This window comes from Lasiosphaeria miniovina (genome assembly GCF_030549165.1).
Source record: "Lasiosphaeria miniovina strain SMH2392-1A chromosome Unknown B0T26scaffold_7, whole genome shotgun sequence".
Taxonomy (NCBI): Eukaryota; Fungi; Ascomycota; class Sordariomycetes; order Sordariales; family Lasiosphaeriaceae; genus Lasiosphaeria; species Lasiosphaeria miniovina.
In genome coordinates, this window is record NW_026848226.1 from 1,408,432 (window position 1) to 1,420,668 (window position 12,237).

Here is a 12,237-nt window from a genome sequence, read left to right on the forward strand (position 1 = left end):
CCCTGGCACCTTGGCAACCCAATGCCGGTGCGAATAGCCGCGGATGGCATCGTGAAAGTTGCAGGCAGCTATCAACACCGTCCTCCTGTGCTGATCACGACGATCAAAGTCAATTTTTTCGATGCACGGCTCTTGCAACAGTGTATCGATAACTTCATGCTTGTGGAAACTGAAAGAGGAAATGGATCATCGTCTCGTCGTCATTCAGCGGCAGATACAAGTCGGCGCCGCGGGTTACGAGGGCACGGAGGAGTGGCATCGACGACGAGACGCTCGAATTGAGCTCCTCCGCAAACGCCGTGCACAAGAGTGCGTAGACCTTGCGAGAGTCGATTAGGATGTAGTCCACACCTCGACTGTGCCGTTTCTCGTCGAGCGAATCAACACTAACGCCGTTATCCAGAAGCAAGCACCTCCAGCGTCTCACGATTTTAGTCAAAAGAGGCCGAATGTCGACGGCGCGAAGATTTCGTACATCCGCGGCGGACGGAAGGGGAAATTCAAAACGTCGTAGTAGTCTTGGCGGACCACCAGCATCATGGCAAAGACAAGATAAGCTCCCCTGGAATGGTGTTTGGGAACGCTCTCCAGGATTCTGGCAAAGAACTGGTCTAGGTCCTGTGGTGTTGTCTCGACAAGGCGCTGGAGCGCTGGGAACGACGATCCAATCGCGAGTTCCTCTTCCACTAGCTTTAGCAGGAGAACAAACCACATATAGACACCTTCGGCATTGTGGACTATCAACGACTGGAACGTCGAGCTTGATATGCCAGTGGGATCTGACTGCGCAAGGGTTTGGAAATGCGGGTTCAATTCGAGTCTGTTACGGACGAGCGCCATGACATCTGGACGGGTCAATGTATGGAGAGTGACGCGACGGGCTGAAAGGAACGCTTTCATTATCGGTGGCTCTTCGCGACTCGAGACGCAGAGCTTAACATTGTCGCACTTGGCCCAGTTGTGCAGTTTACTGGAGACCCCCAGAGAGATTCTGCCGGCTCGTCAAACTCGTCAAGTCCGTGGATGAAAAGGCAGATCTTGAAGCGGGCGAGTCTCTCCGCACTGCTCAGAGCCTATCAAAGGCAGCCTTGACTTGGCTGTCGGAAATGCTGAGTCCTGGAATTTGAGCCGGAAGTGGCGAGGCATACCGGTTTGGGGCCCAGTGCTCCGGAAAAACAACATGTGCTACCTCGGGGTTTCCCCTCAGGACGTCGTAGAGGATCCCCCTGACCAGACCGCGCATCGTCTTTTGCTCATCGGTTCCCAGTTTCCAGAAGAAGAAGCAAGAAAAATGAGCTGCTTCCCATCAATGCTCGACCATCGCGTCAAGAGGGATCGAGATGTGTCGTGCGCGGCCAAGTACTTCATTAAAGTCGATTTTCCCGACCCCGGCTTTCCTACAATGTGAAACACACCAGAGCCTAAATTCAGCCATTCCATAAACTCCAACGAGAGCTCGGACCTAAGTGCACACTCCCTCTCCTCCCGGATTTTGGTCCAGAGCAACGCTGGGTTAGCGAATAAAGACTCGGAGTCTATAACAGAATGATTCTCCGTCTTGCCGTCGCCAAGGATCCAGGAAAAGGTATCGGCATCTGGATCATTGATCGTTTATCGACGGTAGCTGGGCGTAGCGCTGCGAGGATTGCAGCGTAATTCATCGCCTTCAAGGAATCTTCGGCCAGGACAATTGCTTCTTTAATCGTTTCGATCAATTTCAGGCTCTCGTCAAGCTTGGGGAACTCGTCGCTGATCGCGTTCAGTTTGATGGCCAGGTGTTGCTGGCTTGTGTTTGAGACGTCCAGGAGCTGCGCTATTCGTGCCACGTCGGTCCTCGTTGCGATTGCCAATGAAGTCTTCAGCTGTGACGTTGCCGATTCGAGGTAGCCTGCAACTCCTCGAGCTTTGACTTGTGTTTGGTAGACACATACAAGCTCTTCATGGCGGTACGGACTGAAGACTGTTTGGCGGCCCTGCTTTGATCGATAAGAGTTTTCAGTGCTTGAATCGTGTCTCTGCATTGCTTAGCGGCCGTTGCTTCGTCGGTTCCCGAGATCTGCGCAGTGGCAGGCTGGGGGTTTACGGAATTGAGACCAGCGAGCGCCTTCTCGAATTGGTCGGTGGCCTGGATGAGCTCTTGAGATACTCTGGTAAAGCCCGAAGTCGACTTGTACAACTCGCTGAGTGTCTTCCCTGTCCTGACGGCCATGTCAACCAAGGTGAGGACGTTGACGGCCAGGGAAAAGGTGGAGATGGGATCCATGACGTCGATTTGGTGATGAGAGAGGAAGAAAAACGGTAATTAGGTAGACATAGAAGTTCAACAGAAAGGTGTGACCAGAGCGCGGGAATCGATTGACAGACAGATCGTGGCCAAGCGTAGTGGAACAGTCAAGAGGTGTAAAGTGAAAACTCGCGGCAGCCTCATTCCCCGCACAGAAATGAGGCCCAAGCAACTCAGGCAGCTACCTGCCCGCATGACCTTGTTGCCTGCCGGGGGTGGTTGGCTGAGTGCGATCCATGGTGGCTGGCTTGAGCGCACAGCCGCCTAACAAATGCTCTCTACACTCCGGCCCCCAAGGCTTGTTAGCGTGGTACCAAGGTAAATACACAGAGAGAAAGACAATAGTAAATATACTGGCTTAAAACGCCTTCTAGAGGTATTTTGAGAATAGTAAAAAGCCTCTAAGATTCTATATCATGGATCCTAATTACGATTACCTCCCTCAGGGAGAAAACTTCAGAGCGAGCCGTGAGTCAGCAGGGCCTCTCAAGTCTGGGAAGTCTCCCATTAACATATAGGCATTAGATTATCACACGGGAACTTTTCACTCTATCTAACTAAGGCGGACACGAGCAAAGGTTCAAGTTCAGTGGCGGCTTACAAAGAGCTGAAGCGACGGAAGTTAGGAGATCCAATTCGTAATTCTATTCAACCTCAACTATTAATAGTTAGAACCAGGTCATGAACCCACTCAAGAGAGAATCTAGTCATACATCGTTACATTTTGCAGAACCCCCATTTCTTGAGTAGCAAGGCATGATAAAACAAAAGATCTCTAAAGAAGAAGGCACCAAAGTAATCACCTACCCCGCAGCTGATTCATAGCAATGTTTATCTGCAATGCATTTTGAACGCTGTTCTTGAACCCTCGCCGTTCCCGTTCTCGTTCTCGGGGTATCATGTCCGCGTCACTGTCAGTGGGCTCGGCGGGTCTGCGACGCGCTCGGCCGCGCCGCCGGCGACGACGAGCCGGTAGTATGCCGCCAGGAACGCGAACGTGCTGACGGCGCGCGCGAACATGTAATCCAGCGTCACGAGCACCCAGCATAGGTAGCCCACCTTGCTCGCGCCCGCCAGCCGTGATCGCCACGTGTTGTTGTTGTTGTTGTTGTTGTTGTTGTTGTTGCCGCGGGTGGATGCTGGCCGCGGCGGGCTGTAGTGATTGTAGCTGTAGCTGTAGTCGTAGTCGCGGTGGTGGTTGCTTACTCGACCGTCGTCCTTGCTATCGGCAGCTAGCAGCAGCGTCATAGCAACGCCACCTATCGAGATGCTTGAATGTTTGAAACATTGGATCAGGTCAGGCCTTACAACGGAGGCGGGATTTGCTGACGAGGTCAATATTGTGGATGACTAAGCAGTATTTTGATGAGTCAGCAGTATTGAATCAATATTGATCGATAATCGATCGATGAGGCCGATAAGCGATATGGATTGATCCCTGTATTGAAAATATTTCGCCCACCCTGGGTAGCACTTATGCACGTTGCATGCCCGCCAAGGCGTTCACCGTTACCGTCACCTCTTCCAGCACCGAGGCTGCAGAATCATCTGATTCATCGGTTTCTGGTTTAGTTATTATAGTTTCTTAGTGTTATGGTCGGGTAATTAAGGATTATTGTAGTGGGTTGGTAGAAAGTGCGGCGCTCGCTTGTATGCGGCACTCGCTTATAATATACGTTAATCGCAGAGCAGACTCGTGATGACCATCATCAACGAGGCCTAACGCAACCGGACCCATCTCGCCATCGAAGCGGCGACGAACCATGCGCGCCGTGAGGTCGACAACGCAAAAGCCCTCGACGAAGCCCGCACGCCGGGCACACAGCCGCGGCCGTCACTCGACGAGTACGTTGGCGATTACGTCGGGCTCGGCGGTCTTTCAAGCTCCAGGTCCGCAGGCGACGCGATGTCAGGGGCGAGCTGGAAGTGCTTTTCCAGGGCTTGGAGTCCCAAGCGTGGCCGCTTGCGCACTACGAGCACGACACATTTAGCTGGCTCCAATCCCTCAACGAGCAAGCCCGGCGTGCTAGGTTTAATCTTGCCGGCCCGGACATATTCAAGCTAAAGTTTATGGCCGGCGAGGGGAACTGAGGTGGACCGACCGGCGCAATCGACAGGGTCTGCTGGATGCAAGAGCCCGGCCTCGCGGAGAAGCAATGCCTTTTCCGGACTACAACAGGAGTAACGTCGCAGTTGCGACTTTAGTACGCAACGGATGAATAAGAAATTAGAGATTATCGATTTTCTTACCTAAATTCTCCTATATAGTCGATTCAGAAAACTTTGTCCTCTTACCCCTCTCTTTTTGACATTTTCTCGTCGCTCCAGCCTTTGTCCCTAGAGCGGTTCCTATTAGCCGGCGAACTAAGGAAGATGACTAATGTCTAGAAGGCTAGAATAGGATGCTGTATGGAATGTCGGTTTGGTATTAGTATGGACATAGTTACTTGTTAAGTATTAAATGATTATGGTAATGTGTGTGTGTGTGTGCGTGTGTGTGTGTGCGTGTGTGTGCGTGTGTGTGTGTGCGTGCGTGTGTGTGTGTGGTTTGATATTCAACAGCCCACGGGCGAGTAATGGTTCTATACTGCTGTGTTCATCTTCTTTTTCCATTATCCTCGGTTTGCTAAGCAATAACAACCCTGTACCTTAGCATGACAACCTAGAGCCAAAGTAGAGTATAAAGCTCTATTGCTCTACCCGAGAGTAAGAGAGTATAAAGTTCTATTATTTTATTTAAGAGTAGTAGAGTAACTACTTAATTAGTCTACTATTAGCCCATGAGAACCTTCGTTCTAGTTCTAAACATCAGACATCTAGCAAGCAGCTCTTTCAATGCCCCTAAAGCATCTTTTCCTTCACATATCCCGGCGCTCACACTCCCGTCCCCCTCTCTCACACCCTTCCGCACCTCCATCGGCTCGAAATATACCCACGAAATTGTTAGCAACCCAACATCATCCAACACAACTCCTCATCAACCATCACACACCCTTCTTCTTCTGCCACTCGTCCATCCACGCCCTAACAAATCTCCTCTCCTCGCCCTGCACCCTCTCCACCTCACGCGGCGGCAGCACCCCCAGCACCGTCTCATTTGCAAACACGCCATTTTCGTCCCAGTGATGCACCCCGCCGCGAACTAGCAAGAACGGCTCGCTCGTCGTACTCTTGCGAGCCGGCAGGCCAAGCGCGTGCGGCGTGGCGGCGCGCTAGGGGTTGTCAGATCCATCAACGATAGCAAGTCGCGGGAATCTGATACAGAACCCGCCATGGCGGTTCACTTCAGTTGTGTTCGGCGGAGCGGTGACACCAAACGCCATACAGCAGATGGTGGACGTGTATTCAAGGTCGATCTAGCGAGAGATGAGGTAGCTATGTAGGCGGGAGGCCGGAACCAGTTTGCAGGTAGCCCCATCTACAACTGTCAGTTATCTAATATCCGTGTAAAGATCTAGGGGGGGAAGGGGTCGCGAAAGGACTTACTCAGTGGAGTACTAATACGGCCAAGCTCTCCACGTCTGGGTTGAGGACGTCTGGGTCGATGTCACACGGCAGGCGGCGAGGGTTGCTGATTGTTGCTCTAGTGCGGCGGCTTGGTCGCGCCAGGCTTGGATGGAGAAGCGCGTAGAGGGGGCGCTACTGGTTCTGGCGAGGCATAGGGTTGCTAGGCCGCCGAGGAGGGCGGATGGGAAGATGACCCATAGTGGTGTATGCCTCGTCAGCCGGTTCCGGGGGATGAATGGGACTCACCTTGCGAGACTCGGGACCTGGGGGATGGGCAGGACTAAGTAGGTATTTTACTCACCTCTCGCCTAAAATTCATCATAGCGGTGAGCACGGCTGATCTGGCGTCATCCGAGTGTGCCATCTGCTTGTGCTGCAAAAGAGCCATGCCTTGGAAGGGAAGGATTTCCTAACTTTACCTCCTATCGGTTGGAAGCCTAACGGAGCCTAGGCTAATGGGGAAGGTCGGGCCCTTACACCTGCCAATATGCCAATTGAGCTTCCTTTTGTGGCGTTCTGTACACGTGTGGCGATGGGGTCTATCGCGTCCTGCAGGGTTGGGTGTTACGACGCGATGTTTGTTGGGTAGAAGTGCGGTCAGAATATGCCTGTTAAGTAGCTTGGCAGATCAGGGCTGCCTCCCGAGCCCGCCAGCAGCGCAAAGTTACAAGGGTTGAACAGTGCTTGGACTTGATGAAGGCCTTCAGAGACGTTATTTGGAGTAACTGTATTATTTGACAACACATTACATATTCTATTGGCTATTATAATTCCAACTGATCACAGAGGAAGACACGCGATAAACCTCGTAGCGACAACCAGTAAGACATGCGTAGGCTTGGCAACGGCTTGACATGAGCCAAGCTTACCCCAGTCTGTCGTCAGGGCCCATACTGGCTCCAGTCGATACCCGCAACATCGTCATAGCAGCGCTCCGTCACGGCAAACTCGTGGCTGGCATACGCATCAGGCGGCAGCTCGTTCAGCGTCGTGCACTGCGGCAGCAGCGCAATGGGCGCGCATCCCTCGGGAATGTTGGCGTTGTACTGGTACCCGCCGTCGGGACCCTCGAAGGTGGCGTAGGCGTAATTGATCGTGATGAATTTGTACCCGTAGTAAGGGATCGTGTTGTTGCACGCCACGAAAGTGCCCACGCCCAGATTGTTCTGGAGGATGGCATACGGGTTGGGGAACCGGGTGATGGACGCCGGCGTTCCTGGCCCCCCGTTGATGAAGACATCGTGCTCGGTCGGGTAGAGCGTGTCGAATTCAGTCGGGCTTTGCGTGAAGATGCCATAGGGCGAGGGCGGCGTTGCGCCATCGGTGATGACGGTGCTCTGGCCGTACCGCACCCGCTCGTCGGTGCCGTTCTCGTAGAAGATGCGGCCGGGCGCCGAGGCTCCCGGTGACTGCAACACGGCTGCGTTGAACGGTGGGCCAATGTGCGCCGTCTGGACAACCCAGCCATTGACTGAGGGCGACAGGTCTTTGGTTGGGTCTGTCACGTTGGCAATCAGGAGAAAGCCTTTGGACAACGAAGTTGCAGGGTAATGTGGAGTGTCTCGTTTGGCTGGAGCTGCTGCTGCCAGCGCCGCGAGTCCGAGGGCTAGGATGGTCTGCATCGTGGTTGATGACGAGTATTTGCTAAAGATGCGGCCGGTGATGATGTGATGATATTGTGAGAGATCAAAGACTGGAAAAGTACGTCTCTTTATACTTGATCGACAGCGATTGTTGCCAGAGTTTGGAAATCGAAGGAAAATGTGGAGTTGAACGGGAATAGCGAGAAGGATCAGCTCCATATTGGAGTTTAGGTGGCCAAACCCGTCATCATCATGAATACGAGGTCCGAAGTCTCGTGAGCGCCGATCATAAGCGGGTACCACCTAATCGCGGCTGAGTTGATGCGGTTTCTGCAGTCGCTAGGACAGACCGACATCGTTTAGTTCCTAAGCTGCTTTGAGGACTATGCCACCAAAAGTGGGTATAATGGATCACATCAATGTAAGTTTCCGCCGTCAACATGCCTCGAAACTTCATCAGTGGTGGAGTTGATAAAAAGCGATAGATAAAGATGCAAAGATATTTTTACCATGCTAAGAAAGAGGGACCTATTAAGCTACCTACTTATTCAGCTTGTCCTACGGGCAGGCACGACACGATTTGCCACGCTAATGGTGCCATTTCTCGCCTCGTCAAAGGCTCAGTAATCACACGAACTTTTGCGACGCTCGCCATTCCGAGTGTAACTATGCATGCAGGCGACGAGAAATAGCAAAAGACAGGCGGTAAGGCTTGATTGTGAGGCTAACGTAACGTTGCCGGTCAACTGAACACGAATCACATCAGCATGACAAACACGAGAGCTCGTCGACGGTCGCATCCCCACATGAGCGCACAGTTCATACTCGTAGCTGAATATGCATGAGGGCCCGGCTTTTCCCTGACACGCAAGCACAGCAGAGCAACACACGCCGTGATGATTCCAAACTCCAAACTCCGCCAAGTCTACAAAGATCAAATGTAGCAGGCACCTGCTGGGTATAAAAGGACTATTTGGCAGGCTAGAGCCATCGTGTGAGGGGATTTCTTGGCTTGTCGACCTAGGTATTGACGATTCTGGATGCGAAAGGTATCATCAGTCTCCCTTTTGAAGAGTCTAGTGGATTGACCTGTGAAAGCCTCCTACGATAGACAGGACTTTGACCATGACACGGAGTCACCCAGCGACTCTAGACATGCAAGTGTTGGGATATCCTACGAGGTAGCTGTTATAGGTCGCGGCTGCAACCCGGGCTTTTGGCGAGAATTAGTGGAAGGTGTGGCCAACCCCCTAGCTGAAAAGGGCATTTGGGGAGGAGCTGGGCCTGCAGCTTTTTTTCCTCTTGCAATTATTCTACCAACCTAAAACCATCTTTGAAACAACCTATCAACAAGGCCCATTTGCAATTCTTTCTTTCGTACTGGCTCTTCAGTCCTTCAGATTGTTAGCCAATGTCATTTGAATAGGCCTTGGCGTGGTTGGCCTGCCACGCCGCAAGCAGGTGCCGTAGTGAAGGGGGGCCGGTGGCAGTATTGAAGGGTTGTCTGCACCGCTGAACATTCACTTGCGAGGCTGCAAGCTCCACGGTCAAATCTCCTGGCTGTCAAGTGAGGCCTGCTCCTCTTTCCATTCTTTCGTTCCTCACCTCATTTCTGAACGTTCTCTCCGGCTGCCGGGCTTCTTCGTTCTTCAGGGCAAGCATGCGGTTCACCAACGCCGTTTGGGCTTTGGCGGCCAGCTTTGGATTCGCACACGGGGTCCACTCCGGCAACCTTCGCGATTTGCCCGGGCGCCTTCGAAGCAGAGACAAGGAGGGCAAACAGCAGAGCCAGTTACAGCCCTTTCAGTCTGCGGCCGTCCTAGATACGCCTTCGCCTTTCGAGAATGCCAACACGACGAGTCAGCAAATCCATTACTCCTAGTCCTGCAGTTCGCATCTGACCTCCCACAGAGCTCTCCGTCAATGGCACCGGTCTACCCGAAGTCGAATTCGATATTGGAGAGTCGTACGCCGGACAGCTCCCCATTGGTGGCGACAGCGACGGCAATTTGTTCTTCTGGTTCTTCCCAACCACTAACAAAGACCGCCCAAAGGAGATTCTGATCTTTCTGAACGGCGGCGTAAGTCTTCCCTTGTTTTCCCAAATCGGGAAATGCCTCATAGTCTAACGCAAAAGCAAACTTTTTGTTCCCATAGCCTGGATGCTCCTCCATGACTGGGTTCATGCAGGAGAACTGCCCCTTTCAGTGGCACGAGTGCATGGTCGAGGCCGCTAAGAATCCCTGGAGCTGGCATCACGCGACCAATGTCGTCTGGATCGATTAGCCCATAGGCACCGGGTTCGCGACTGGCACCGTCACAATCAAGGACGAGGACGACCTCGCGCAGCAGTTCATGGGCTTCTGGAAGAACTTTGTCGACACATTTGGACTGCACCACTACGAGGTGTACGTGACGGGAGAGTCGCACGCGTGAGTTCCACGATTCTATTTCATCTCCCACAGAACAAATCGCAACAACTAGCCCTCCGAGACAGCGGCATGTTCGCACCCTACATCGCCAAGCACTTCCTCGACGCCAACGCTTCCACCCCAGGCTACTTCGGCGTGCGCGGCATGCTGCTCTACAACCCCTTCATCGCGCCCATGGTCGTTCATCAACAAATCCCCGCGGTCGCACTGGTCAACACCTTCCGCACCATCTTCTCCTCCACCGACAAGACACTCGCAATCCTCCGCAATGCCAGCCAAGCCTGTGGCTACGATGCCTTCATTGCCAAGCACCTAGCCTTCCCTCCCCCCGAAAGCTCCAGATTGCCGAACCCCTCATCCCGTCCCACAGCACCACCGACGGAATCTGGCTCGACGTTCGCCATTGCGACACGCACTTCTTCGCCCTCTCAAACTACGCCCTCTCCGACCCAGGCTTCAGCATCTACCAACTAACCCAACTCGTCCCCGTGCCCTACAACCCACTCGCGTCATGCCTCAACCGCCCTGATGTCAAATCCGCAATTCACACCCCAACATAACCTGGAACCAATGCAGCTCGAGACCACCCTTCGCCTCCCCAAACGGCGAGGACCTCTCTGCCCCCTTCGCCGTCTCTGCCCTGTCCAGCGTAATCGACCGCACCCACAACGGCATCTTCACCCACAGCGTCCAAGACGCCGAGCTCCCCGCCGTTAGCCTGCTACTCGCCATTCAAAACATGACGTAGGGCAGCCAGCGCGGGTTTCAGCGTCGCCCCTCGAACAAGTTCTTTGTGCCAGGCCATCCTAGCTAAGTATGCGAATGAGTGCCACCTGTCCGAGTTATCTTAGTTGAGCAGCTCCGCGCGCCAGTAGATTTTCTCGAACACCATACCGACGTGATTGTTCAACTGCATGTCAGAAGTAACGTAGGACGTCTGATTCGGTCACATGCGTCCCGGTTATTACCACCCCCTCCCATTCACTTCATAAATACTGTGTGCTGTTCGTCTTTGTTGACATCCAGGGCGACTGAGGTTATGTAGTCACTCCGGGTAGTACGGTTTGGAGTGGAAGACAAGATCGCCACGGGGGAAGCTTGTATTGACCGTCCGAGCGCTGCCGAATGTATCTCGACACCTTTCCGTCATCCAATCTGAATTTCTTGTCTCGGGAGCAAGGACTAGAACTGCCTGTATGTTTCTATATTCTTGAGCCGACTCCGCTGCATGGCCTGGGTACGGTCCGCAATCCCCGCTCCTATCCACAACATCACCTTTTGTTCCGAGCCACCGACAGCTTTTGTCTTATCCAGAGTAGCATTCAGAAGCCTCCCAGCAGGCCGCATCTCGGTGTATCTCGATAGATGCAAGCTGATTGGATACCGGCTCATAGAGTTCAAAGAGTTCAGAAATTGCTCGCACAAGCCACCTCCGTTCTAGTGACAGAATATCCCTCCAACGTGAAACTCGATACAGTACGTAAGGGCTCGGTCTTAGTGTCTCGGATGCACAGAATCACTACTTGACCGGATGCAGGCTCTAACCTTGGGTGACATAACTGGCTGCTAGCCTCCGATGTTAGCTCGCTGACCACAATTCATTAGAGCAGCGTCGAAGGGGGGAATGGTTAAGATAGATGTCCTGCTCGCCAATGATTCGGAAAGATCCGGACGCATCTCCTTGACACGGTGCGGTCCCACTACGGGACTGTATCACATGCCATCGCCTTGCCGCCCATTTCTTGTCAAGCCCTTCTGTGCAGGGATGGCTAGTTCGGGCCTATGAAGGCAGCCCAGTACAGATTGATCAAACCCGGTAGCCTTCTTATCGTTCCATGTCCAGCTACCCCAATGTGGTCAATCTCGGCCAGTCGAGGAAGGCTCACGTCATCCTACTCCCTAAGATCCCAATTCGTTTCTACGATGGTCGAGGGTAAATGCAGCACGTCTCATCAACAATCTACTCCAGTATCCTTTTCAAGGCATTAGGTGAGGGGTTGCACGCTGCAGTGTCATGTGCACTTCATCCCATACCCGAACAGTGTCCTGGTCATAATACGGATACCGGGTCATATGCACCACACAAGATACCGCATACCGTGCGCACGTCTGCCCCTCCCATAAGTAGCTAGGGTTAGGGGAACAAGTCCGCCTTTGGCGAGAATGTGTGTGATGAGCAGTTGCGACTTTGGACAGTGGAAAATTGATGCACGAGATTGGGCGGTGGACCGGCAGGGAGCTCGTTCCGGCACATCTGATTTGGTAACTAAGACACCACTGGCCGCTCGATCTGCTGAACGGCGGGATGAGGCGGTCTGTGGTGGCAGAAGCCGCAGAAGCCCTGCTTGCGCGCTTGTATGCAGGAGACGACTTGGAGATGATGGGAGGGAGAGAAGTGTCACAGTTGAGGATATACGGTCTCAATACCAGA

At 53.1% G+C, this 12,237-nt stretch overlaps 5 protein-coding genes across 5 annotated transcripts; 1 reads left to right on the forward strand and 4 right to left on the reverse strand.

The window, feature by feature from the left end:
• Positions 1-154: 154 nt before the first annotated feature.
• Positions 155-2,263, reverse strand: B0T26DRAFT_680004 (uncharacterized protein; the record flags this gene model as incomplete). Its single annotated transcript, XM_060440433.1, has 6 exons — positions 155-386; positions 476-970; positions 1,149-1,252; positions 1,364-1,397; positions 1,543-1,785; positions 1,932-2,263. 6 exons carry the CDS (start codon positions 2,261-2,263, stop codon positions 155-157), a joined length of 1,440 nt encoding a protein of 479 aa, XP_060291395.1.
• Positions 2,264-2,748: 485 nt separating this feature from the next.
• On the reverse strand, positions 2,749-3,532 carry B0T26DRAFT_806111 (uncharacterized protein; the record flags this gene model as incomplete). Its single annotated transcript, XM_060447180.1, has 2 exons — positions 2,749-2,942; positions 3,092-3,532. The coding sequence occupies one exon, from the start codon at positions 3,530-3,532 to the stop codon at positions 3,182-3,184; it is 351 nt and encodes a 116-aa protein (XP_060291396.1). The 3' UTR covers positions 2,749-2,942; positions 3,092-3,181.
• A 609-nt stretch (positions 3,533-4,141) lies between these two features.
• Positions 4,142-5,558, reverse strand: B0T26DRAFT_755821 (uncharacterized protein; the record flags this gene model as incomplete). The annotated part of the gene is made up of 3 exons (XM_060446012.1): positions 4,142-4,254; positions 5,277-5,496; positions 5,547-5,558. 3 exons carry the CDS (start codon positions 5,556-5,558, stop codon positions 4,142-4,144), a joined length of 345 nt encoding a protein of 114 aa, XP_060291397.1.
• Positions 5,559-6,506: 948 nt separating this feature from the next.
• Positions 6,507-7,521, reverse strand: B0T26DRAFT_726142 (uncharacterized protein). Its single transcript, XM_060442809.1, has one exon. It carries the CDS (start codon positions 7,411-7,413, stop codon positions 6,673-6,675), a length of 741 nt encoding a protein of 246 aa, XP_060291398.1. The 5' UTR covers positions 7,414-7,521; the 3' UTR covers positions 6,507-6,672.
• A 1,513-nt stretch (positions 7,522-9,034) lies between these two features.
• On the forward strand, positions 9,035-10,280 carry B0T26DRAFT_680008 (Alpha/Beta hydrolase protein; the record flags this gene model as incomplete). Its single annotated transcript, XM_060440434.1, has 5 exons — positions 9,035-9,233; positions 9,286-9,455; positions 9,532-9,642; positions 9,703-9,806; positions 9,872-10,280. 5 exons carry the CDS (start codon positions 9,035-9,037, stop codon positions 10,278-10,280), a joined length of 993 nt encoding a protein of 330 aa, XP_060291399.1.
• Between the last annotated feature and the right edge of the window lie 1,957 nt (positions 10,281-12,237).

Coding starts and splice junctions, on each gene's coding strand:
- B0T26DRAFT_726142 (XM_060442809.1), bottom strand. CDS start 7,413: ATGCAGACCATCCTAGCCCTCGGACTCGCGGCGCTGGCAGCAGCAGCT.